This window comes from Sinocyclocheilus grahami, unplaced genomic scaffold (assembly GCF_001515645.1).
Source record: "Sinocyclocheilus grahami isolate Dianchi unplaced genomic scaffold, SAMN03320097.WGS_v1.1 scaffold131.1, whole genome shotgun sequence".
Taxonomy (NCBI): Eukaryota; Metazoa; Chordata; class Actinopteri; order Cypriniformes; family Cyprinidae; genus Sinocyclocheilus; species Sinocyclocheilus grahami.
The window spans coordinates 2,131,258-2,158,444 of NW_015505310.1; the positions used below are offsets into that span (position 1 = coordinate 2,131,258).

A 27,187-nucleotide genomic window follows, 5' to 3' on the forward strand; every position below is an offset into this window, starting at 1 on the left:
AAACATCAAACTGGTCTACTAACATCCTTGATTTAGTGTAATTCATAAAGACTACCAAGTAATTTTTGAAAATGGATGAAAATGGTAGACATTTTACGATCATCTTCAGAATATTAGAAACATATATTTGATCAATGTGGAAAATGAAAAGAGTACTAGTGAAAGAGCAGGCCAGATTTCCTGCTGCATATCTGACGTTTCATCGGTTCCGTTGAAAGAAAAAAAAAAAAAAAAGATCCCCAACAACTTCCTGGAGCTCAAATTGTACATACAGGTGCATCTCAATAAATTAGAATGTCGAGGAAAAGTTCATTTATTTCAGTAATTCAACTCAAATTGTGAAACTCGTGTATTAAATAATTTCAGTGCACACAGACTGAAGTGGTTTAAGTCTTTGGTTCTTTTGATTGTGATGATTTTGGCTCACATTTAACAAAAACCCACCAATTCACTATCTCAACAAATTAGAATATGGTGACATGCCAATCAGCTAATCAACTCAAAACACCGGCAAAGGTTTCCTGAGCCTTCAAAATGGTCTCTGTTTGGTTCACTAGGCTACACAATCATGGGGAAGACTGATGATCTGACAGTTGTCCAGAAGACAATCATTGACACCCTTCACAAGGAGGGTAAGCCACAAACATTCATTGCCAAAGAAGCTGGCTGTTCACAGAGTGCTGTATCCAAGCATGTTAACAGAAAGTTGAGTGGAAAGAAAAAGTGTGGAAGAAAAAGATGCACAACCAACTTCTAATTTGTTGAGATAGTGAATTGGTGGGTTTTTGTTAAATGTGAGCCAAAATCATCACAATTAAAAGAACCAAAGACTTAAACTACTTAGTCTGTGTGCATTGAATTTATTTAATACACGAGTTTCACAATTTGAGTTGAATTACTGAAATAAATGAAAAAAACTTTTCCACAACATTCTAATTTATTGAGATGCACCTGTAATGGCACTAACGACACAAAGGTGAGGGGTTTGATTCCCAGGGAAAGCAAGAACTAATAAAATATACTTTGAAAGCAACGCAAGTCACTTTGGATAAAAACATTTACAGCTGTGACTATATTCAAAATCTAAAATCGAACTTCTTAAGTTCTTTTATCTGTCTGTTCTTTTATCGGTCTTTTATCTATTTTAAGTCTGGTGAAGTGCATTAAGTATCAAATGTACTTTGTAAATGTATCCAGTTTTACTGCAGTAGCACATAATAGAGTACACACAGAAAAATAAAAGAATGAAAAAAAAAAGAATGTACAAAAAAACATCTCAATTATTATCCAAACTCAGAACAACATTATATCTGTAAAACAGCACAAAAAATGACTCGGTGAAAACCACTTCCACTAATCACTTCCATTAAGAACAATTTTCTTACACTGAAACATAAAAAATCCACACATTCTTATAATATAAATTCACATAATTATATGGATTCTTTCAAGTACACATTTCACTGCTTTGTACTATCATCAGTCACTATAGTGCTTGAATGTTTACAGTGATGAAAAAAACTAGAAGGGTTAGAGGGCATCATATCTGGTTAGTACAAGACTATTATATTTTCAGTGTGGACTTAATTTCTGGCTAATCTGGAAGCGATTAACTTTAACTTTTGTATTTCACACACAAAAAAAATCCCACAGTTTCGCCCATGTTACAAGGCACCAAAACATGGAAAGCTAGCATGCTAACATCTCCGGTGAGAATGTGCGCAGTGTGTACTTGGTGTGATTCAAACTAAATACAAAAGTTACATCTAGCAAACATGACCTTTCTGATCTTTAAAGTCCATTAGAGAAAAAGCATTGCCTCTACAACTAAAAAAAACTAAATAAGACAACAAAATGTTTCTTCTAAAATGGAATACTTAAGGAGAAAAACAAAAAGCATTGGCTAACCAGGCTGCCTCATAACCAATGGACAGTCTGACAGTCCACAGGAAGCAGCAGTTCCTGTAAAAACAGTTTGATTGTTTACGATCATCTTTCTCTCTCTTTGAGACTGTAAAAGTAAGTAGATGATTGTGCACAGCAACCTGATAAACCATGACAGGTCCAGCTTTTGAAGAGCATTCCTGTGTTCGACTATGCTGAAGGACAAAGATTAAGACCATGGAGTGGCATCTATGCCCGCTCCTTGCGCTTTAATTTGGAGCTCTTCTTGGGAGTTCCGTTCTTGTTGAGCAGCTTCAGAACTCTGTCCTTATGGTCCAGTACTTTCATCATGGTGTCGCGAGCTTCAGCCACCTGATCCATCACAAGCTTGCAGCGCTGCATGTTGCCCTGGACAGAGTCAGGTCAAAAGGTCATGAATGCATTTACAGTAAAGTTGTTATGGGTTTTGGGGAAGTTGTTAAATATGTGTGTCAAATTTTGCATCAAATTCAGGATTGTTATTAAAGGAGAAACAAAATTGTGTTCCATGTGTTGCATGTGACAATTCTTTGGTACTTTTGGTCTTTCTTAAAAAGATTGATGTTGGTCACCAGTCTCAATATATACAGTGGGTACGGAAAGTATTCAGACCCCCTTAAATTTTTCACTCTTTGTTATATTGCAGCCATTTGCTAAAATCATTTAAGTGCTAAAGCGTTACATTTTTCAAAAATTCTTCTTTTGTGGTCTGAAGGATATAAGAAGGTTGTGTAAAGTTAGAACCAGACCAGGGTGAGTAAATGATGACTTAATTTTAGGTGTTTAAAATATATATATTTTTTTAATGAATCGCTTGTTACTTAATAATGTTATAAATATTTTTATATTTTACATTTAAAGAGACCCTTATGTTCTGTTGCATTTTGTTTTCAGGTTAAAAAAAATTATGAATGCATAAGAGGAAGTGTACATTTTAGGTGCTAAATCAGGATTTCTCTTTCAAGCTGGGTTGGTATGGTGGCCCAATATTGCACAACACAATTAAATTACCACAACAAAATGAAATCACCACAGCACAACGCATAGGACTTATTTTGTTGTGTTGTGATAATTTTGCTGAGTTGTGGCTTGTTTCCATTGTGTTGTGCTAATTTTGTTGTGTTGTTGCGGCTTGTTTCCATTGTGTTGTGCTAATTTTGTTGTGTTGTTGCGGCTTGTTTCCATTGTGTTGTGCTAATTTTATTGTGTTGTTGCGGCTTGTTTCCATTGTGTTGTGCTAATTTTGTTGTGTTAATGTAGCTTGTTTGCATTGTGTTTTGCTAATTTTGTTGTGTTGTGCACTACTGGGCCACCATAGGTAGGTTTTGTTGAGATAATAACCTGTATGAGCTCATTGATGCGGTGCAGGTCATCTTCAGCTCCAGCTCTCTTCTTTGGGATGAGGCCTTCCTGCAGGGTGGTCAGCCGGCTGTACACATCATGCTCCAAGTTAGTCTGTGACCAAACAAGGAAGAAATTCATTAAAATGTTATCTATACGCAGCATTAACTGCATCAATAACGGGCTGTTAGCATAATAAGACCTAAAAATGTCTGTCCACCAACGTTTACCATCCAATCTGACAGAACTGGAGAGGATCTGCAAGGAGGGATGGCAGAGGATCCCCAAATCCAGGTGTGAACAACTTGTTGCATCTTTCCCAAAAAGACTCATGGCTGTATTCGATCAAAAGGGTGCTTCTACTAAATACTGAGCAAAGGGTCTGAATACTTAGGACCATGTGATATTTCAGTTTTTCTTTTTTAATAAATCTGCAAAAATGTCAACAATTCTGTGTTTTTCTGTCAATATGGGGTGCTGTGTGTACATTAATGAGGAAAAAAAATAACTTAAATGATTTTAGCAAATGGCTGCAATATAACAAAGAGTGAAAAATGTAAGGGGGTCTGAATACTTTCCGTACCCACTGTATATTATTTCATCTTCATTTAGTTTGCTGAAGTATTAAAATAACTCAAATTAAATAAAACTAAAACTTAATAAAAGACCTATACAGACATAATAAATTTAGACATAATTTAGCTCAAATTAAAATAAATAACAAATACAAATAATACAAATCAAATGACAGTAGTTTATCAGTAATCCTAAAAAAATAACACTGTCAAACATACATGCTAAAAAACAACAACTTACACATAGTAAGAAATGGTTATAAAAACTGAAACAGAAGTGAAACAAGTAGTAGGTTGTAAATAAATAAATATATATATATATATAAAACACAGTGAAACTCTAATTAAGCCACTGTAGAGACTTCTGGTGGAAATGACACTGAAATACAGCTGCAGAACCCACCAGCTGTAGCAGCTGTGCAGCACACAGGTGCACTTTCCAGCCCTGAGCTCGACATGCTACTCCTCTCTGATTGGCCATTTCCTGAAGGCTTCCTTTCTTCTCCTCTGAGGAGACAGTAGTGAGATGGTTTTGCTTCATATAATATGACCATATTCAATACTATAATCATATTTTAAAATGGGATGCACCGATCCGATACTCAATATCGGTATCGGCTCCGATACGGTCATTTTCTGCTGGATCATGTATCGGTCAGACGAGACCGATCCAAATTCGATATTGTGCGTATAGTATTCTGTGTTATTGTTAAGCCCCACGAAAGGCACAAAAACATTATAAAGCACCATAAAGTTTTTGTGCACTATATTCTAAGTGTTCTGGAGCTGTTACATAGTTTAATGTGAGGTACAGATGAATATTTAAAGGGGTCCTATTATGTTCTTTTACAAAGTCTTGATTTTGTTTTGGGGGTGTACTAGAACAGGCTCTCATACTAGGTTGCTCAAAAAACACATTATTTTTCACATATTTTACATTATTACAACACCTCTCTCCCCAGTCTGGCATGAACGGCTTGAATAGTTCCTGTATCAAATGAAGGCCAGCCTTCTGAAATACGAAATGTGCTGTGATTGGTTAGCTGGGCCAGTGTGTGTTGTCATGCCCCTTACCATAGCCGCCTGAGAGCTTCAGAGTAAACATTGCGTCAAAATCTAATCAATTTGAGCGTGATTTAAACCCTGATGATTGTAACCACTCTAAGTTCATCTGCCTTGGGAAAGCTAGCGTGTCTCCAACATAGTGATAACACTCGTTGCCTTCTCTAGTGCAGCTCAACCAGGTCTCGTCCCATTCGTCGGTATTTGTGATATCACAAATCCCGGAAAATATGCGTTGTAGTCCAAACGAGTCATTCGTTGTAGTTTTTGAACAGTGATTTCTGTTAAATAAAATATCTCCTTTTGAATTGGACTTTGAGCTTTGTAACTTCGCAGATCTTTTTTATGCTCAAACAGCAACATTACAGACTAACTAAAGTTGAAAAAGTGAAAAAGAATAATAGGACCCCTTTAAGTCAAGTTCATGGAAACTCTTCTCTCCGATGCGGCTGTCTGTCATCCTCCATTCAGCATTCAAACTGCGTGTCGCGTTCGGTTACGACAGTCAAGACGATGAAACTCTCTCCAAGAGAGCAGTAACTGAAATTTAAAACTGTTAAAAGAAAAGGCTCAAACTATCGCAAAGATTTAATACACAACGCATCAATATCTCTTCACTTTGAGCTTTGAACTTTTCTATGCTACGTGCTGTGACTCCGTGTTGCTTCAAGTGCATCATTCTGTGCACGGGATGCGCATAAGCGCTTCGTGCCGCTCTGTATTGGAGCCTTTCGTATTATAATACTTTTGCACAATGAAAGATTATTAATAGCCTTTCTTGTTCTGTCCTATTTATCATATGCTGCTGCCTCCATTACTGTGCTATACATTTAAAAGGAATGTCTATAATATAATAATATATTTACATATAAAAATATTTACTTGTTTTTCATGAATGTATTTTACAACAATACAAAGAGCAATGTGTAACATGCTACCAGATTCAGTCCTACACTTATTCACTTTTATTTGTTCCCCACTAAATAATGTTATAATAGTATTTTTGTCATAGATTATGATTATATATTTTTTCATTTATTTTTCTTTAAAATTAAGTTGTCTATATTTAGTAGATTGTGTTTAACACACAAAACAGTGATGATCAGGTCAACACACTGAGGTATAGAAATTCTACATTGATTTAAAAAAAAAAAACAGTTCTGGTATCGGTATCGGCTGATACTCAGAATTTTTGGTATCGGATCGGATCTGAAAAAATGGTATCGGTGCATCCGTAATTTTAAAAAGAGCAAGGAAAAACTGAGCAAGCACACATGTTCAAAAGGTACTTACCTTTGACTCTGATGTCACTGTACCTCTGGAAATGGTGATAGGCAGCCTTCCATGGGTTACGGTATTGGCGCAACAGAGTAAGGGGAGGTCTGGGGCGGACTGGTACATAACGAACACCGTCCTCATCTGCATTAATACAACCAATAATACAACTGAACAAGTGTACACCCATTTTGGGGGTATTACAAATTTGCACTGCTAACCAATATCAAACTATTAAACTAATAAAAATAACATATAATATATAAAATTATATTTGGTGCAAGTAAACTTTTCGAAGGAAACAATGAGTCCAAATTGTTCATATTTATAAGCCATTTCTAATGCTAAAGCAGATAGTTCAAAAATTAAATCACGTTCATGTTGACAGTTTTGTTAAAGAAATTACATGTGTATGAATCTTTATTATAATTTATTCTAATTAATTTATGTGAATATTGTTTTCACGTTTACTTAAATTAATAGTTGCTATTATGTTTTAAATGTTCTGTAAAAATAAATCCATTTACAGTAATGAAGGAATCAGTATCAGTAAAACTGGCATTCAGTCAATACTTAAAAAAGGTAATTAAACAAATATTTACAATACTGTCTTTATACTGTTTTCACATTAATTTTGATATTCAATGTGAAAATATATTTACGATTACACATTTTATTGCTATTTTAACAATTATTTTACTGTTAGATGCAATTAATCAGGATTACTTACACTGGTGTGATTATTTATTTATTTATTTTTAAACGATCAACAGTTTGCTTCATTTATCAGAAAAAAATACCTGTTTAGTGCAATTTTACATAATCAGCTATTTTTATGTTTCTGACATTAATGTCAGTTTTGTGACTTTTGTTGCATGGTGCAGACTGCATCTATAAAATATTTTTTTAATGATTTCCAAAAGGTATACAATATATATCCATGGATAATCTCACCAACATATTCCCTAGGTGGAGACTCATGTCTTCCAGGTCTGTTTCCTGAAGCTCGGCTGCTAGCTCTCTCTTCGTCTGTGCTGTTGGTCTCCACCATCTCCGTCTCCTCAGTGGAGATCACATGCTGCTGTTTGCGGGGTTTTTTTCTTGGAGAGGCCCCAGGCAGGAGGTCTCCGGGTTGAGTAGATATGGCCAGGGTGGAGGCCTGGGAGGAGAGGGATGGAGCTGGACCTGTTGAAAAAGAAGCCATGGGCACTGCAAAAAAGAAAACTCATAAATATATTGTAATTTCATTATTTTCTCATATTCCACCTTTATATTTTGTATTTAAACATAACCTGATACTTTTTGCACAATAATAAACTATGTACCGTAAAACTGCATTTGAAGTAATTTATTCCAAAATCATCAGGTATGTAATTTTGTTTGATGGACATACAGTAAATAGAGTACCCACCCTTGAAAAACAGCAGGAATGATTAAATAACCAATATCATAAGGTCAATTGTTTATAGCTGTTATGACCGTATAGCAATATGTGGACTCCTGTTTTGACAAGCACTCCTACCTGCTTGTCTAGTGTCCATTGGCTCAGTTTCCTGTTTCACTTTAACCTCTGGAAGGGTGGAGCTCAGGGCAGCAGTGCTGGTGGCCGCTGGCTGAGTGGGAGAAGCCACTGCATTGGCCATGGAGGCAGGCACAGGGGGAGTGACAGCCATGGCTGCAGGCAGGGCTGAAAGAATGGCAGTGGGCTGAGAGGGAAGCGTTGGAGCTGGTGGAGCCAGAAGGGTGGGAATGGCCTGTGAGTGATGCTGGGTAGGAGTGGACAGTGCCTGTTGCTCACCTCCGTGACTCGGAAGAGCCTCCACGGTTGCCATGACTGGGGGCGCCATTGCAACATGAACATCAGATTTGGGCTTCACTCTAATTACAGAAAGAGCGGAAGCACATTACACATTCAGATCTGCATGCATAAACCCAGTTTTAGACAATCAGATTCCATGCACTGTTAACAGGGTTCCCACATTTGATTTTTCCATCAGGAATTTTAAAAATCATTTTATAGCAGTCACACCCAATTTCTTGTAATTTCCAGCAGAGGAAATACTGCAGAACTGAACTATGAAGAAATGTCCATGGCTGTTCCATATCCTTGCTCGGACGCAATTTAAACAGAAATAGTGAAATATCGTTTCTTCAGCATTGTGATATACATCTGAGTGTAAATGATTAAAGCTGCAATCCATAAATTTTGCCTCTTTGCTCCCATCTCTGTTTGAAACCTGCAAGTGCGGTTATTTGCAGAATTATTTTCTTTACGTGGGCTGTGCGTCGGCACGGCTCCTTAGTGTGGATGAATCTTAATGTTTTGAGGAGGTGTATGTGTGCCTGTACATTGGATACTGTACATCGGAATCACAGACTCTAGCCTACGTCTTGGAAGTATGACCCAAATAAGAATTTTCACTGGATATTGTTATCTGAACAAAGTAACAAGTCTGCCACTTTTGTTCTGACCAACTGAGGAAAAAAGCATTAATCGCGCTACCAATGGTGATTAAATCTAACGATCGCTTAGCTCATATCACATAAAAACTAGGGATGTAACGATTCACTCAACTCACGATTCGATTCACGATTTTGATTTCACGATTAGATTTTCTCACGATTTTTTTCACAAAATGAGATTGAAGACATTACACCGTAAATGAGGTGTCCTTTTATTAGGCTACCGCTGCACGTTTCTTTGTGAAACTGAAATATAACAAAACCCCAAATCAAATAAGCAAGTTACACAAAATAAATCTCTCCATATAAAAAAAGGCTTTGTCAGTGCTCTTTTTATTTAAAATGAGAGGCAACCACTGCATTAATCATTAATCATCATCCAAACAAGGATGCAGCATACATACAGCACGAGCAGTTTTTAATCTAAATTAGACTGTATTATTTAGAAATTTGAAGCAAAAACAGAATAGTATGACTTTAGTTTTGTGAAACTATACTACATAAAACATATCTGAACAAAACAGCAGATGAGCTGAATGAGACGCAAATTCACTCTCTGCCAGCAGGTGGCGCTTATGAACAGCAATGATGTAGTGTTTTCTAGGTTACCGCTGTAAACAAAGCAGAGCTGTGCTTATGAACATTAATATGCATCGTTCAGAGGCAAGATGAAAAGAAAATACCACGTAAATTTTTCTAAAGACAATCAGTTCCCCTCACATACAGTACATTCATATAAACTCCTACTCCAATTGTATCGCGATTTGTTTGGCATCTCAACTGATTTGAATCGCCACATATTTGAATCGATTTTCAACCGGCTTGCGCTTAATCGTTACATCCCTAATAATAACGGCAACAATTTTTATTATTGTTATACATTGTTCATAAATATATTATTATATTAATTATTATTATAAACATCAGCATTGCGTAACTACGTGTATATAGTGTGTATTAGCATTACATGTAGATTTCAATTTCCATACAGTCTAATCTCTAATTGCCATAACATTCAAACTTATTATTATTATTTTAACCCAAAAAGCAAATTATTCTTCCTTAGCACTGATTCACTTTGAAACACAAAACTTGCAATCCCACGTAGGATATCTCTGATCAGATGCACATTTAAAACTGAAATATACTTTTTCATTGTTTCATAAACACATAATACTTTCCAGATTACAATCCGCCATCAAAATGATAAATTGAATTATTCCAGGCTATAAACGATCCGCCACCTGCAGTATCCTCACATGCGATATAGCCTACTAGCCGGTACGACTTCTTAATGTTTACAGATGTGATGTGATGTAATGACGTCGACATGCTCGAACTTCCCATGAAAACCTACGCGTACCACTCAAAATAGAAAACATTATTAGACCTATAAGCTAACCGTTGTGAATCGAGCTAAGGTAAGGATGTTTTCAACACTGGTTATGTACTTATTCAAACATTTATTTCGGGATATTTTCAAACAAAAACAGTTACGGACTGCAGCTTTAATGAAAAAGAGGGGAAAAAACGTAGATGGGCACGTTTTGGAATTTTCATTGGTGTGGGTTTTTGCATTCAAAAATGGAGGCAAATGAATGCTTGTTTGCAAGGACATGGTTTAAGCGGACTAAATAATTGGGGACATCCTGTATATGCCAAGACAGCATGATCAATTTTACTGGAAGGTCCAGTTATGATATTTTGATTAAAAATTATTAAAAAATCAAAGTAAAAAAAAAGTTATAAATAAAAATATACATAGATTAATCATTAACAATAGATTATAACATGCATTTGAAAAATAAATAGCATTTTCATTCTCAGGCCTGGAGGCCACGCTCATCCAGGACTGTGGGAACCCTGTGTTAGGAACATTGTCTTTTGTCCAATTTTTATTAGGATAACGAAGGATCTTCAGGCAGGGCTTACCCCGCTGGGCGAGGGGATCCTGAGAGCCTTATCCCACTATCCACTCGGCCAGCGATATGCTCACTTGGCTGCGCTGGGATCAGACTTTTACGCACTGCCCTAGAAATACACCCCAACAGCGGTCTTACACTATTTTATCAACATCAACTCTATTTTTAAAGACGGAAACACATGATACTGGGTTACTTTTCAGGAACTGCTGAGCTGACTCACCCCTCGTTCACAGTTTTTTTGCGAAGGATGCTAGGTCGGGGGGAGGAGACAAGTGTGGGTGCACCTGTAGCCGCCCCCTGGGGGTGTGTCGGCACCATCGTAGTGACAGGCTGCGTGCCACTAAAAGTGCTCCCAATTGGATTTGTGACAAAAGCAGGACTTTCAGCCAAAACAACACCTGTATAACAAAACAGATTTCATAAAGCACAATATCTGATCAGGCAAAGATTCCCTTTTAGATAATCCATTTTGATATTACCTAAAAAAAAAAAATTTGGATTTAAAAAAGAATAATTTTCCAATCAAAGTTTCTGAATATCTTTGAAAGGAATGGGGCTTCGCTAAACTTACCTGGTGGTTTTGCTTCTGACTGTGGCTGTTGTGTGGCGACTGGAGCCTGCTGTACGCTCTGGGTGCTGATTGGTGCAGTGGCATGCAGCCCCTGAACTCCTATTGGTGCAGGTTGAATGCCCTGAGCAGTCATAGAGGCTGACTGAATGTTCTGAGTGCTGATCTGGGCAGAGGACCTGTTGAAAAAGAAGCCATGGGCACTGCAAAAAAGAAAACTCATAAATATATTGTAATTTCATTATTTTCTCATATTCCACCTTTATATTTTGTATTTAAACATAACCTGATACTTTTTGCACAATAATAAACTATGTACCGTAAAACTGCATTTGAAGTAATTTATTCCAAAATCATCAGGTATGTAATTTTGTTTGATGGACATACAGTAAATAGAGTACCCACCCTTGAAAAACAGCAGGAATGATTAAATAACCAATATCATAAGGTCAATTGTTTATAGCTGTTATGACCGTATAGCAATATGTGGACTCCTGTTTTGACAAGCACTCCTACCTGCTTGTCTAGTGTCCATTGGCTCAGTTTCCTGTTTCACTTTAACCTCTGGAAGGGTGGAGCTCAGGGCAGCAGTGCTGGTGGCCGCTGGCTGAGTGGGAGAAGCCACTGCATTGGCCATGGAGGCAGGCACAGGGGGAGTGACAGCCATGGCTGCAGGCAGGGCTGAAAGAATGGCAGTGGGCTGAGAGGGAAGCGTTGGAGCTGGTGGAGCCAGAAGGGTGGGAATGGCCTGTGAGTGATGCTGGGTAGGAGTGGACAGTGCCTGTTGCTCACCTCCGTGACTCGGAAGAGCCTCCACGGTTGCCATGACTGGGGGCGCCATTGCAACATGAACATCAGATTTGGGCTTCACTCTAATTACAGAAAGAGCGGAAGCACATTACACATTCAGATCTGCATGCATAAACCCAGTTTTAGACAATCAGATTCCATGCACTGTTAACAGGGTTCCCACATTTGATTTTTCCATCAGGAATTTTAAAAATCATTTTATAGCAGTCACACCCAATTTCTTGTAATTTCCAGCAGAGGAAATACTGCAGAACTGAACTATGAAGAAATGTCCATGGCTGTTCCATATCCTTGCTCGGACGCAATTTAAACAGAAATAGTGAAATATCGTTTCTTCAGCATTGTGATATACATCTGAGTGTAAATGATTAAAGCTGCAATCCATAAATTTTGCCTCTTTGCTCCCATCTCTGTTTGAAACCTGCAAGTGCGGTTATTTGCAGAATTATTTTCTTTACGTGGGCTGTGCGTCGGCACGGCTCCTTAGTGTGGATGAATCTTAATGTTTTGAGGAGGTGTATGTGTGCCTGTACATTGGATACTGTACATCGGAATCACAGACTCTAGCCTACGTCTTGGAAGTATGACCCAAATAAGAATTTTCACTGGATATTGTTATCTGAACAAAGTAACAAGTCTGCCACTTTTGTTCTGACCAACTGAGGAAAAAAGCATTAATCGCGCTACCAATGGTGATTAAATCTAACGATCGCTTAGCTCATATCACATAAAAACTAGGGATGTAACGATTCACTCAACTCACGATTCGATTCACGATTTTGATTTCACGATTAGATTTTCTCACGATTTTTTTCACAAAATGAGATTGAAGACATTACACCGTAAATGAGGTGTCCTTTTATTAGGCTACCGCTGCACGTTTCTTTGTGAAACTGAAATATAACAAAACCCCAAATCAAATAAGCAAGTTACACAAAATAAATCTCTCCATATAAAAAAAGGCTTTGTCAGTGCTCTTTTTATTTAAAATGAGAGGCAACCACTGCATTAATCATTAATCATCATCCAAACAAGGATGCAGCATACATACAGCACGAGCAGTTTTTAATCTAAATTAGACTGTATTATTTAGAAATTTGAAGCAAAAACAGAATAGTATGACTTTAGTTTTGTGAAACTATACTACATAAAACATATCTGAACAAAACAGCAGATGAGCTGAATGAGACGCAAATTCACTCTCTGCCAGCAGGTGGCGCTTATGAACAGCAATGATGTAGTGTTTTCTAGGTTACCGCTGTAAACAAAGCAGAGCTGTGCTTATGAACATTAATATGCATCGTTCAGAGGCAAGATGAAAAGAAAATACCACGTAAATTTTTCTAAAGACAATCAGTTCCCCTCACATACAGTACATTCATATAAACTCCTACTCCAATTGTATCGCGATTTGTTTGGCATCTCAACTGATTTGAATCGCCACATATTTGAATCGATTTTCAACCGGCTTGCGCTTAATCGTTACATCCCTAATAATAACGGCAACAATTTTTATTATTGTTATACATTGTTCATAAATATATTATTATATTAATTATTATTATAAACATCAGCATTGCGTAACTACGTGTATATAGTGTGTATTAGCATTACATGTAGATTTCAATTTCCATACAGTCTAATCTCTAATTGCCATAACATTCAAACTTATTATTATTATTTTAACCCAAAAAGCAAATTATTCTTCCTTAGCACTGATTCACTTTGAAACACAAAACTTGCAATCCCACGTAGGATATCTCTGATCAGATGCACATTTAAAACTGAAATATACTTTTTCATTGTTTCATAAACACATAATACTTTCCAGATTACAATCCGCCATCAAAATGATAAATTGAATTATTCCAGGCTATAAACGATCCGCCACCTGCAGTATCCTCACATGCGATATAGCCTACTAGCCGGTACGACTTCTTAATGTTTACAGATGTGATGTGATGTAATGACGTCGACATGCTCGAACTTCCCATGAAAACCTACGCGTACCACTCAAAATAGAAAACATTATTAGACCTATAAGCTAACCGTTGTGAATCGAGCTAAGGTAAGGATGTTTTCAACACTGGTTATGTACTTATTCAAACATTTATTTCGGGATATTTTCAAACAAAAACAGTTACGGACTGCAGCTTTAATGAAAAAGAGGGGAAAAAACGTAGATGGGCACGTTTTGGAATTTTCATTGGTGTGGGTTTTTGCATTCAAAAATGGAGGCAAATGAATGCTTGTTTGCAAGGACATGGTTTAAGCGGACTAAATAATTGGGGACATCCTGTATATGCCAAGACAGCATGATCAATTTTACTGGAAGGTCCAGTTATGATATTTTGATTAAAAATTATTAAAAAATCAAAGTAAAAAAAAAGTTATAAATAAAAATATACATAGATTAATCATTAACAATAGATTATAACATGCATTTGAAAAATAAATAGCATTTTCATTCTCAGGCCTGGAGGCCACGCTCATCCAGGACTGTGGGAACCCTGTGTTAGGAACATTGTCTTTTGTCCAATTTTTATTAGGATAACGAAGGATCTTCAGGCAGGGCTTACCCCGCTGGGCGAGGGGATCCTGAGAGCCTTATCCCACTATCCACTCGGCCAGCGATATGCTCACTTGGCTGCGCTGGGATCAGACTTTTACGCACTGCCCTAGAAATACACCCCAACAGCGGTCTTACACTATTTTATCAACATCAACTCTATTTTTAAAGACGGAAACACATGATACTGGGTTACTTTTCAGGAACTGCTGAGCTGACTCACCCCTCGTTCACAGTTTTTTTGCGAAGGATGCTAGGTCGGGGGGAGGAGACAAGTGTGGGTGCACCTGTAGCCGCCCCCTGGGGGTGTGTCGGCACCATCGTAGTGACAGGCTGCGTGCCACTAAAAGTGCTCCCAATTGGATTTGTGACAAAAGCAGGACTTTCAGCCAAAACAACACCTGTATAACAAAACAGATTTCATAAAGCACAATATCTGATCAGGCAAAGATTCCCTTTTAGATAATCCATTTTGATATTACCTAAAAAAAAAAAATTTGGATTTAAAAAAGAATAATTTTCCAATCAAAGTTTCTGAATATCTTTGAAAGGAATGGGGCTTCGCTAAACTTACCTGGTGGTTTTGCTTCTGACTGTGGCTGTTGTGTGGCGACTGGAGCCTGCTGTACGCTCTGGGTGCTGATTGGTGCAGTGGCATGCAGCCCCTGAACTCCTATTGGTGCAGGTTGAATGCCCTGAGCAGTCATAGAGGCTGACTGAATGTTCTGAGTGCTGATCTGGGCAGACTGTAGACCGATGCGATCCACTGCCATCAGCTGCATGGGGTTCAAGTGCACAGTGGTGGCCACACCAACACCTGCCTGAGCAGGAAGAGCTGAGCTCTGAGCTGGAGCCGTGACTGAGAAATAAAGCACAGAGTCTTGGTTGGAGGTCTAAAAAACATTTATGGCCTGTTTACACCTGGTCACTTCATGCGTTTTCGCTGATCAAATATCTATCTGATTTGCTAAAACGTTTCCATTTACACTAGGCTAAATAAATGTGTCTTTGCAAAACGGATATAAATCCGATCTTTAATTCCCACGCTATATGCAAATTTAATGGCGTTCACGTCAACAAAAGCAACAGATAAGCACTTCATTTTATTCACTATCAGCTCATTTCAAGATCAAAGACCACAATAGAAGAGAGTGTGGCATCAGAACTGTAAAGATAAGCTAGTCTCACTACTTTTAATGAAGATGATTGTGTGTTGAGCGAAACTGTGGACTATGGTTCCCTGTAATTCCCCTACATAAGTGTCTGCATCTTTCAGTTTCAGTTTGCGCGTTGGATTTTTGAATAGATACTCATCCGTGGCAATGATTATAGTGAGTCATATCTGACTATAACATATCATGTAGCCTATTAACATGCTCACACGTTCATTATTTTAACAAATATACGTATGTGGTTTCAACAACCAGATGCATTTACACTTGTCCAGTTTCATCTGGAATGCGGCCCAGACCACCTCCTGAAGTGGTTTGAGCCATCGGCTGGAAATCCGTCTCGAAAGCGTTTCAAAGGGCATTTACAACTGATCTTTTCACAATCGGATAGCTATCCGATCAGAGAAAGCGCATGAAGTTACCAGACGTAAACAGGCCCTTAGATATTATCACAGAGGTTCTGGTAGGTTGCGTTTACCTGAGTAAGGGCGGATGGTGGAGACCGAGCTGGTAATGGGGGTGTAGGTGTGGGTTAGAGGATATGGGGATGAGGGGTATGTGGGTAAGAAGTACTGAAACTGCACTGGCACTGACGGCCTGCAGAAGAACACAAACGGTTAAACATGGCAAGCTTCATGACACAATTCACTGATAATTAATAACTGATTGCTTTGGTTTAGTTGAATTAATTCAGGGGTGTGCAATCTTGCTCCTGAAGGTGTTACATCATGAATACCTTGATTACCTTGGTGCAAGTGCATTTAATCGGGGTTGGAGCTAAACTCAGAACAGTGGTCCTATAGGTGCAGGATTGGACACCACTCCCGATTAATTCACGATTAACTGCCAGAGCTTAACCATCACAAGAGGAGTTTTTAGAGAAGTTTCACCTGTTATCGCTGCGAGCCTCCATGGTGACAGGGTTTGGAGAAGAGCGATGACCTGGGATGGGAATCAGGTTTGTTCTTTCCCCTGTGTACTCTGGCTGGATGCGTGGGGAAGTGTGGGCAATCGGTTGAGGAACCACTTTAGCTGGAGAGGTCAGAAACATTAAGCAAGAATGAAAAACAGAGTCAGTTCTAATCCTAGAATGAATGAATCAATTTATCTAAACAAACTACCGACCCATCCATCATGCAAAATATCAGTCTATTTATCAAAAAAACTATCAACTTATAAACTATGAATTTTAAATCTGCATCCTGTTTGCTGCCTCACTACAATAATTGACTAGGGCTGCCCACTAATAGTCCACCAAACATTAGTCAGTGAGAAGAGGCTTGGTCGACCAAATTTGGATTGATTTGCATCGCTGATTATAATGGGCTCTAATGACTTGTCGCGCTGCTCGAATCTGGTGTAGACACAGGGTTACATTAAACATTCATTCTCAGCCCTGAAACTCAAACCTTTTTCTGATTTGATTCAGAATCTTTAAACAAAAAGTAGCAATAATCTTGAATGCTATAAACACGTGAATGGGTTGTGTTTACCGACAGGGATGGCAGAGGTGGTCACAGCTGTAGTATGGGAGGAGTGAGAGGCCATTGTCATGGTGACAATAGTGTTACTGGTCATTTGAGTATGTGGTGAAGAGCCTGTTTTAGGGTACACAGAGTTTACACAAAGTTATGAACCACATGGAAATGTTTTGTCTGTGAATAACCTTTGGGGAAAAAGTAACCTGTAGTGGTGGCTGATGAAGCAGAGTTGGTAGCTAAGATAGGTGCTACAGTGGCGGCGGCAACTGGGGTCACAGTGTTGAAGATCGGTTTCTGCAGACATAAACGAGTAAAAGAAAGAATGTTGGTGGCATTATGTTAAAGCAAGAATACCCTATAACATTCTAATGCAAAAGCGTTGAATATCCTGCTGAAATACAATCTGGATATGCAGAACTAACTGATTCAATAAATATTTTAAGACAGAGGATTTCAAAATAGGGTCCAGGGACCTCCAAGTGGCCAACAAGAGGGTTCATGCAACATTATAAAGCAGGGCTCCTCAAATCTTGCCCTGGAGGGCCAATGCGCTGCAGAGTTTAGCTCCAACCCTGATCAAACTCACCTACCCGTGATTTTCTAATGATCCCAAAGACATTGATTAGCATTGATTAACATACTCAGGTGTGTTTGATTAGGGTTACAGCTAAACTCTGCAGGAAAGTGGATCTCGTGGTCCAGATTTGAGGATCCCTGTTATAAAGAAATGTACCAAATGCATTGTTTAGGGATGAGAAGAGTTTAGGGATGCTAGATGTTAATTAAAATGTTTAATCATTTTAAACACATGTACCCAATTTTATATTATTACAATTTCATTCTTACTCAGAAATTGTGATTAATCACATTTTGTTTTCCAGGAAGAAATTTTATCCTATCTGTTTTTATTATTTTAAAGATTTATATATCAATATTACTCTAACCAGGGCTCGCAAAATCACTAGCCCGACGTCCCGGGGCTATTGTGTTTTCCAGTCGGGTTACCAAAATGTATTACCGCCCTGCCTGACGGGCTATCTTGAACAGTGATATAAAAATCCTTCCTTGATTTGCATTGTTCACTAGCTTGTAGGGGTAAAACGGATCACAGTTGATCGTATGCACGTGTTTCTAAGTCTTGCCGATTTAAACATTCAAGTGTTTTAAACCATTCACGCGCATTCGGAGCTGCGCGCCCTCACTCAAAGCGCGCACAGAGAGCGTTTCAGACAACGCGCGTACACAGATTTGATTACTCTTTCGCATATCCTTGCATCTGAATGAACACATACACACAAAATTATCTCAAAATAACTGTCTCGGCAAGTATTCTCATAAACACAGTCTGTTATGGCTTAAGTGAACGTAAACAGTGGTGAAAAATCTCAAGTGCATCATTATATTGGATCCGTGCATTCGGTCTTAAAGGGGCAGCAGCCTATAAATACCTGCTGTTCTATAAGCGCCACCTGCTGTAAGAGAGTGACATTTGCGTCTCATTCACAAAGCTAAAATCAGACCATTCTGTTTTTGCTTCAAATTTCGAAATTATACAATCTAATTGCAATCTAAATAACATGTATTTAGCATCTTTGTTTGGATCATGACTAAAATGCAGTGGTTGCCTCTGATTTTAAATGGAAAAAGCACAGCCAAAGCCTTAGTTTGTTTATATGAAGAGATTTATTTTATGTGTATTATTTATTTATTTGATTTGGGATTTGTTTAAAAATTTGTTAGTTTTATTATTTGACATATTTCAATTTCACAAAGAAATGTTCAGCATTTTGTTGGAGAAATAATAAAAGGACAGCTTTTTATTTATAATTTGTCTTAAATCTCATTTTGTTAAAAAGAAAAGTTGTGAGAAAATTGTATTGTGAAATCAGAATAGTGAATCGCATTGCATCGTGAGTTGAGTGAATCATTACATCCCTATATGCTACTAGTTTTTGCTGTGGTATCAAAGAAGTATTCTGTTATTTCAATAATAAAGAACCATATTTTTTTTGCTCATCTGCAAAATGATCCGATCTGTTACTCAAAATCTGATATGGTAATGCAATTATAGTGAATCGCATTGCATCGTGAGTTGAGTGAATCGTTACATCCCTATATGCTACTAGTTTTTGCTGTGGTATCAAAGAAGTATTCTGTTATTTCAATAATAAAGAACCATATTTTTTTTGCTCATCTGCAAAATGATCCGATCTGTTACTCAAAATCTGATATGGTAATGCAATATAATACGAGCCGTGGGTTTTGTGATCCGTTGCACCCCTTCTCTCTTGACTTGTCATTTGAAGAAAAAAAGCAATCACTGAAGTTTTTAATCATGATGATTTGTCCGCAGTGAAGTTCAGCTGATGTCTTTTTTTTTTTTTTATTCGGGCTACTTAAATTAATTTTGGGCTACCAAAATCTGAAGATTGTCTGCCCGAAGGGCTACCAGCGATTTTGAAATTTTGCGAGCCCTGCTAACAGTAATTACTCTAATAATAATGATATTTAATTTTCAAACAAAAAAATTGGTAACACTTTATTTTAAGGTGTATTTGTTACACACGTTACATGTAGTCAGTGTTGCCGAGTCCGTGGTTTCCCGCGGAATTGGGCTACTTTAACACTGTTGCCGCCGTGGGTTGAAGCGACTCCAATAACGTGATATTTAGCCCCTGGAATGTGACTTTAATCAGGGCTACCCCACCAAAAATATATTTTATTTTACCCCCTCGAACACAATTATGCAGGTTTTGCTTTGAAAATCTGGCAAACCTGCATGTACTTACTATTATAATAACAATTAATTATACATAATAATACGCAAGTAACCCTAAGCCAAACCCTAACCATATAGTAAGTACATGTAGTTAATTAATATTACTCAGTACTTAAATGTACAATTACAATGTAACAAAGAAACCTTAAAATAAAGTGTAACCAAAAATAATATAAAAAATGTAATTAAAAATGATTTTACAATTTTATAAACAACATGCCGTCTTCATAATATCATGCCTTATATCTTTTCTAATACAGTATAAAAGTGTCTATACACAAGGCCCAATAAGTAGCTGCCTTTGTATTTTAGGAAGAGATTGCCTTGCAGAGGATCATAATATTTGGTGGCCTTGGCTTTAAAAAGTTTGAAAACCCTTGGTTTACATAACTTTAGATCTATAGGCTCATAGTAGGACTGACCTGTGTGACGGTGTGAGGCAGCTGGGCCTTCTGGGCTCCAATAGCTGGGTGGGAGGGAAGGGTGATGCGCGTGGCAGTGTCCCGGGGAGTGGGGGGACGCTGGATGTTGATGGAGGTTGGTGGAGGGTGAATGGTTACTGGTCGCCTAAAAATGCAAATTCAAAATTATTGGAATAACACCAAACAGTATTTTGACAGTATAATGATATGATCAGTTAAAAGAGCAAAGAGATACAATCATTTACCCATGAACCATCTCTGCAGCATGTGTGACAGGGGTGTTGATGACTGGGGACTGGGTTCTAGCAGCTGGAATGGGAGCCACCATAGTGGGCAGAACAGCAGTCGAGGTGGTTACTAAAGGTCGAGACTGTGAATATAGACACTGTGGGTAAATATAAAGAACTAAAAAAGATATTGCAGATCTATAAACCATAGTTTTTGAATATCCCTTTCACAACTGTGCAATCAGGCAGCAACAGCAAATCTACTAAATAACAGGGCCTGCTTATGCATGTTTTTATGGCTTGCAAATATATACATATGGTTTTCTCTGTTGTACTGAACATTGTTGTTGCAAATTTCCTATGATTAAAGGGGTCATATGACGGGGCCTTTCTGAAACACGTCAATTTTTACAAAGCTCATCGTTCTGAAAAGCAAGGTGTGCTCTGATTGGCCAGCTATCCAGTGCGTTGTGATTGGCCAAATACCTCTAGTGTGTGACGGAAATGTTACGCCCCTTACCATATTTGGAAACACACAACGTCTCCACGACATGACAGCGGCAACAATACTACAGCGAGAATAAAAGTTATGCCTTCTTTCTTTGCGTAAACATTTGGCCGGTGTTATGCAAATCTCCCCCACACAGTGACGTAGACGTGTGGGCGTGTTTGAAAGAGGCGTGGATGAGTCTTAACTTTTATTAAGAATATCTCTTTGGTGTTTGAGACTTTAGTTTATGAAACTTTACGGATCTTATATATGCACAAACAGCTTGTAATACTCCAAAGACAAATGAACACTTAAAAATCACATAATTTGACCCCTTTAACATATGTAACTGCATACGTAAATGAATAAAATCACAAAATTCCATATGCCTTTTTTTTATAATGAACATACATTTTTGTAGTTATAGCAAGCTCTTGAACATTTTATGGTATAAAATAATATAAAAATATATACTTTTTTATCCTTTTCCAATAAATCATGAACAACTGGAAAAGTCATAGTGGCCTATGAATATTGTGGACATTGGGGGGGCCTTGGAGTCAAAAAGGTCAAGGCTCTAAACATGACATTTACTTTAAGTGCTGTTTAGATCCGAGCAGACTGTTGTGTCTAGTTGTATGTGATCAGTAAGTTGCGAAGCTTCTGCACCTGAATAGGCTGATGTATAATGTGCTGCACAGCTGCAGGTTGGCTAGGGCCTGCGTTTCCTCCTCCGGCTGGTCTGAGAACAGTAGGGCCTTTAGTGCTAGACATGACAGCTGCAGCAGCTGCGCCTGAAACACCAAACACAAGCACAAATATTACACTATTACAGTAGGTTACAATTCATGTCAAAAACACAAACACACCAGAAAATTCACCTTCATCACATAAAGGTGACTTGTGTCATTTTTCACAAGCGCAAGAATAGCACTTGGAATCTATTTTAGCACGAAGCTACTTGTGACATTATTATACAATTCAACACAGGGATGTAAATTAACACAATTTAATTTAGGTTTAAAAGGAAATTTTGTAATAGACTAGCTAACTACTGTAAAAGTAACAAATCCAGTGTGTAAATACACAATGTTATTCCAAAAGCCAAATTCAGTGCTAAATACAGTTGAAAAACAGGTCATATACTTGTTTGCCGTGCATTTTGATAACGTCAATTTTCATTTTACAATTATGATCTTTACATTGTGATATGTTCCATGTGACTTCACTCTCTCTTTCTCTCTTGGTGAGTGAATTGAATATTTTATATTTAGTAACTGTATTGCTTAAAATAAAAATACATTTTATTTTATGATTTGAGCATAAAAATAATGTGTAAATAAAATGTAAACACAAAAAAACATTTTTTGTTGATCCTGGGTCAACAGTATTGACCAAAAACATAGAACTAACCCTATCCCTACCCCTAAACCTAACCATAATGTATCCCTAAAATCAGAGGGAAATGATAGTTGAATAACAAGGGTGTAGAAGAACCTAACTCTGGTTGTAAGGCTAAAATTGACATTTCCTGTAAACTTATCCCTCAGTTCTCATTGGTTGATTGGAATGTTGTTCCAGGATCAACAAGGATGTTGATCCAGGAACACGTTGCACTTGATGAAATCATGTTCACCATGCTGGATTCTAGATCTTGAAAAACTGTAAAAATGAGCAAGTGACATTTTAAATAACAAAAAACAAAAGACATTCTTTCATAAAATTCAGTCATCATTTACTCGCCTTCGTGTATGACTTACTTTCTCCTGCAGAATACAAAAGATATTTTGACCGCTGGTAACCGAACAGTTTTGGTGACCATGACTTCTATTTATATATATATATATATATATATATATATATATAAATAATAATAAATAAACACCTATACATTTCTTAAAATAATTTATTGTGTGTTCTACAAAAAAGAAGTAAGTCATACAGGTTTGGAATGACAAGAGTGGGAGTAAAAGATGAACAGAGTTTCATTTTGGGTGAACTATCCCTTTATGCAATAATGTCAGTTTTGCATGAAAGAAATTGCTGACCTCTGGGTAGATGGGAGGTGAAAGTGTGGGGAGGAGCAGGAGATGCGATCTGTAGTGCAGGTGCACTGCCCCTGAAGATCTGCACATTAGTGGCCATTAGTTGATGCAGGTTACTCTGTCCCTGGAGAAACATTATTTAATCGCAAAATGTTTGTTGCAGTAAGCACACTGTGTGTAATCTAAAGAAACCTGTCGTAGTCAAGTAGTTCATCGTTGTGATAGTGCCCATACCTGCTGACCGCCGAAGGTTGCCACTGGTATAGAGGCTGGAGCAATGCTGCTCTCAAGGGGAACTGTGATATGTCCAGACACTTTGGCTGGAACAGGTATATGACCTTGGCTAACGGCTGGAGCAGGTGCTATAAGACGGCTGGGCATAAGTGACTTCAGGGCAGCCTGCAGAATTAACATCATAACAAAAAAATCATTTGCGATTTCAAGTTGCCTAAAAGTTAAGGTGATTCAAAACTAGCATTTAAAGTATCCAAAAAAAAAGTGTGTGTGTGTGTGTGTGTATTGATAGATAGATAGATGGATGGATGGATGGATGGATGGACAGATCTCCAGAATCTTTCACATTTTATTTCTTCTGGGCAAACAAGTACACTACTTTTTTAGTTCAGATGACTAACTTTTTAGTTTTAGATCAATAGATTTAAATTTGTCAGTGTGGTGTATCATAATATCATAATTCATAAATGTTGTGAAATATGTATGTGGATTGTGATTTAATAAGTTTTTTAATAAGTTTAAGAATTAGCTTTGTCCCTATCTCCCTGAACAAAATGTCAAGATGAAGTTGATGTAAAATCATTTTTAATGGAATTGATCATTTCAAATAAGCACATAATCACAGAAGCAAAGATAGTGAAATGAAGTTACCTTCACTGATCCCTCGCTGACACTGGACTGCTGGCCCTGTAGTAGTTGGACTGATGGGGTGGCCACAGTTACAGGAGGGCTGGGCTGGATAGGCACATGCTGGGGCAGAGTAGGAGGCTGGCCTAGAGCTTGGACCTGTGGGTAGGGCCTGACCACCACCATCTCCTGCTTATCATCACGGAACGATGCAATTCCACCTGCACTGCCACTGCTGCTGCCAGGCGGAGCATCCTGAGAGTGATCCACTTCACGGCTGCTGTCTTCACTGCCTACTGCAACACATTATTTAGAAGTAATGGTAAATATTAATATTGTCATATTTCAGTTGAAACGTAAAATACAATTATTATTTTTCTTAAATAATTTAACATTTATTTTACAGTGAAATACTACAATATTAATACTTCTTGTTTTGTTATTATTTAGTATTTTTTATTTATTAATACTATTTTATTTTATAGCCTTATTGATATACAACCTCAAATGTCTGGCCAAACTGTGCAGCCCTACAAACAAGCACAGCTGGATTTATTTATTTATTAATCGCAACTGCAATTTTGTTCAGAAAAAAAATTAGAGTAACTGATTATGGCTTTCTTGTAACAAGGGGGTTTTGTCAACAGCATTAGCTAATTTTAGTTGTTAGTTTTCGCTATGATATCAACCACAGGCACTTTGATAGTGACAACCCTATCTGCAACTAAATGGTCTGGACTCCTACCTGGTTGTGTGCCTAGGATGCTGCTGTCAGTAGACCTCTGACCCGGTCCAGCTCCAGAAGGAGGCAGAGCAGCTCTGGGAAACTGCTGAGAACTCATCTTGTGTTTATTATCTGTCAGAAAAGACCAATTACAGTTGAACAGTTTTAATATCTTCATGTACTATAGGGCAAGGACAAATATCACAACTCAAAAAGAACTGGAGAGTAGAGTGTGATTTAGAGCAGAAGTGTGAAATCCTGCTTCTGGCCACTGTGCAGCAGAGTTTACTTACAGCTATACTCTTAACTGTACTCTTCAAGCAACCCCAGAGATTTAGAATACATGATTATGGTGCGTCTCTAACTAGGGCTGGTTGTAAAATGCACGATGGTGGGCCCATTCAGGAGTAACGTTAGGGTTTGAGACTCCAGCTCTAGAGTTCAGTGTGGCACATGTATGATAGTTCATGTTTAGACACGGACCACAGCATTTATTTGCAAACAAAGCACATGATCGAACAAAACCAACAGCAAACTACGATCGATGCACTGCACAGACCACACATTAATCTCCATTCGCTCTCTTTTACCAAGTAATATCCACCAACACTTCAAATATTGTTATTAAGGCGCGATAAGCACTAGCTGATGGCAATGTCACTTTTGGAGTGATCATACAAACAGTCAACAAGCCACGATAAAAGAATAGATGTTACAGATCAAAACAGAGGCGTTATTGCTGGTTGACAAAAGCTAATGAGAACCTGTTTATAAAGTGCTGGTTATATGCAGGAAGTATGGGGGTTCTTGCATGACAACAATATGAAATGTAGTACAAATACAAATAAGACCTATGAGGAAAACATAAGAAACATTGTAAATACTACCGTGTGTGTGTCTCTCTCTCTCTCTCTCTCTCTCTCTCTCTCTCTCTCTCTCTCTCCCGCGCTCTCTCTCTCTCTCTCTCTCGCTCTCTCTCTCTAAAGCTTTTCCCACTCCATAGTGTGAATAATGCATCAACCAAAAAACACGAAATGGCGGATAGGCGCCAACGATTTCAAAATAAAACCCCCATTTCAGCAAAGAAAGGGACTTTGATACGAGCCCCAAGTTATTGTTTCCCCCCCCCCTTATGTTTTTGGTCTTAATTTTTCTTAATGTTTAAGAAAAAAAATTATATATATATATATATATATATATATATATATATATATATATATATATATTTGTCTTTCAAAAAAAATGTGTGTGTAGAAATATGTGTAGAGACCGAGAAAGGTAGAGATCATTAACACGATTCCACGACAAAATAATAAATAAATAAATACATCTACAATGTTCTATATGACAATAAGTATATACATAATGAAATTTGTAAGTAAATAAAAAAAATAATGTTTGGGTAAATGCAAAAATATTAGATGAAATTTAATCTGACTGAAGACTTGACTCAGTCTTTTGAATTTTTTATTCCATATTTCAAATTATCTCCAATTTCTCATTCATTTTACTTATTAAATTTTTTTCTCTCTTTCTTTTATCATGTTCCGCAAAGGGAATAAAATAGAACAACAGAAATAAAGGAATGATTAAAGAAAAATAGGAATGGTCATGTATTGATTTACTTGTTTAGTTTATTTCTAAGGCTATTTTTTTCTTTTCTTTTCTTTTTTCCACAATCTCCATAGATTGCGTTTATAGAAATGAATATAAACGTATTATTTTTGTGTGTACAGGCGTTGAAGATTTAAACCACATAGGCATGTGTAGGCTATTAAAGAGCCAGACCCTACCTTCACATATTCAAGTTAATACATCGGTCTTATCTTCCATCTGCTGTGTCTATATTGGGCACAAAGACTGCATTGTTTTTTTCTGGATAATTTCACAGGGGAAAGTAGACTAAGGTGAGCAAGTTATAATTTTCTGTTGCCCTCAAAAAACAAAACAAAACAAAAGATCTTATTCCTAATTATTTTTTTTAGGATGTCTCCCATCTTACATACTTCATCTTACAACAAGTATCCATGATGTATAGTGGTGTGAAAGTTTTTGCCCCCTTCCTGTTTATTTTTTGCATGTTTGTCACACTTGAATGGTACAGATCAAACAAATTCATATTACACCACGATATCCCGAGTAAATACAAAATCCAGTTTTGAAATAATGATTTCATTTATTAAAGGAAAAAAGCTGTCCAAACCTGCCTGCCACTATGTGAAAGGGTAATTGCCCCCTAAATCTAATAACTGGTTGTGCCACCCTTGGCAGCAACAACTGCAACAGTAGTACTTTTACAACATTTATGTATCTTCCTCAACAGATTCCTTCTCTTTTTTTCCCAATGAGATCATTTAAAGCCCATCTGGGTCATAATCTTAACATCACTTTTCATAGTAGAACAAATGGTAGAATTTTGTGAATTTATTCTGTGAATTATGTTTTGTACAAGTGAGCTGAACCACAGGTGACAGA

The 27,187-nt window shown here is 37.5% G+C and overlaps 1 protein-coding gene across 2 annotated transcripts; it reads right to left on the bottom strand.

The window, feature by feature from the left end:
- Positions 1-1,446: 1,446 nt before the first annotated feature.
- Positions 1,447-25,627, bottom strand: LOC107590658 (histone deacetylase complex subunit SAP130-like). 2 transcript variants are annotated; one of them, XM_016279555.1, is made up of 22 exons: positions 25,600-25,627; positions 24,734-24,844; positions 24,013-24,284; positions 23,362-23,526; positions 23,131-23,251; positions 21,752-21,876; positions 20,611-20,735; positions 20,366-20,510; positions 17,368-17,458; positions 17,177-17,281; positions 16,574-16,715; positions 16,162-16,280; positions 15,249-15,370; positions 11,136-11,298; positions 10,785-10,962; positions 10,572-10,670; positions 7,699-8,054; positions 7,131-7,385; positions 6,195-6,320; positions 4,243-4,346; positions 3,265-3,378; positions 1,447-2,292 (listed from the first exon to the last, which is right to left on the bottom strand). In XM_016279555.1, the coding sequence occupies exons 2-22, from the start codon at positions 24,828-24,830 to the stop codon at positions 2,134-2,136; spliced, it is 3,183 nt and encodes a 1,060-aa protein (XP_016135041.1). In that variant the 5' UTR covers positions 24,831-24,844; positions 25,600-25,627; the 3' UTR covers positions 1,447-2,133. The 2 variants fall into 2 exon arrangements, with proteins under 2 accessions (XP_016135041.1, XP_016135042.1); XM_016279556.1 differs by lacking the exons at positions 10,785-10,962; positions 11,136-11,298 and adding exons at positions 14,613-14,615; positions 14,735-14,912 and having other exon boundaries at positions 15,086-15,370.
- Positions 25,628-27,187: the final 1,560 nt, after the last annotated feature.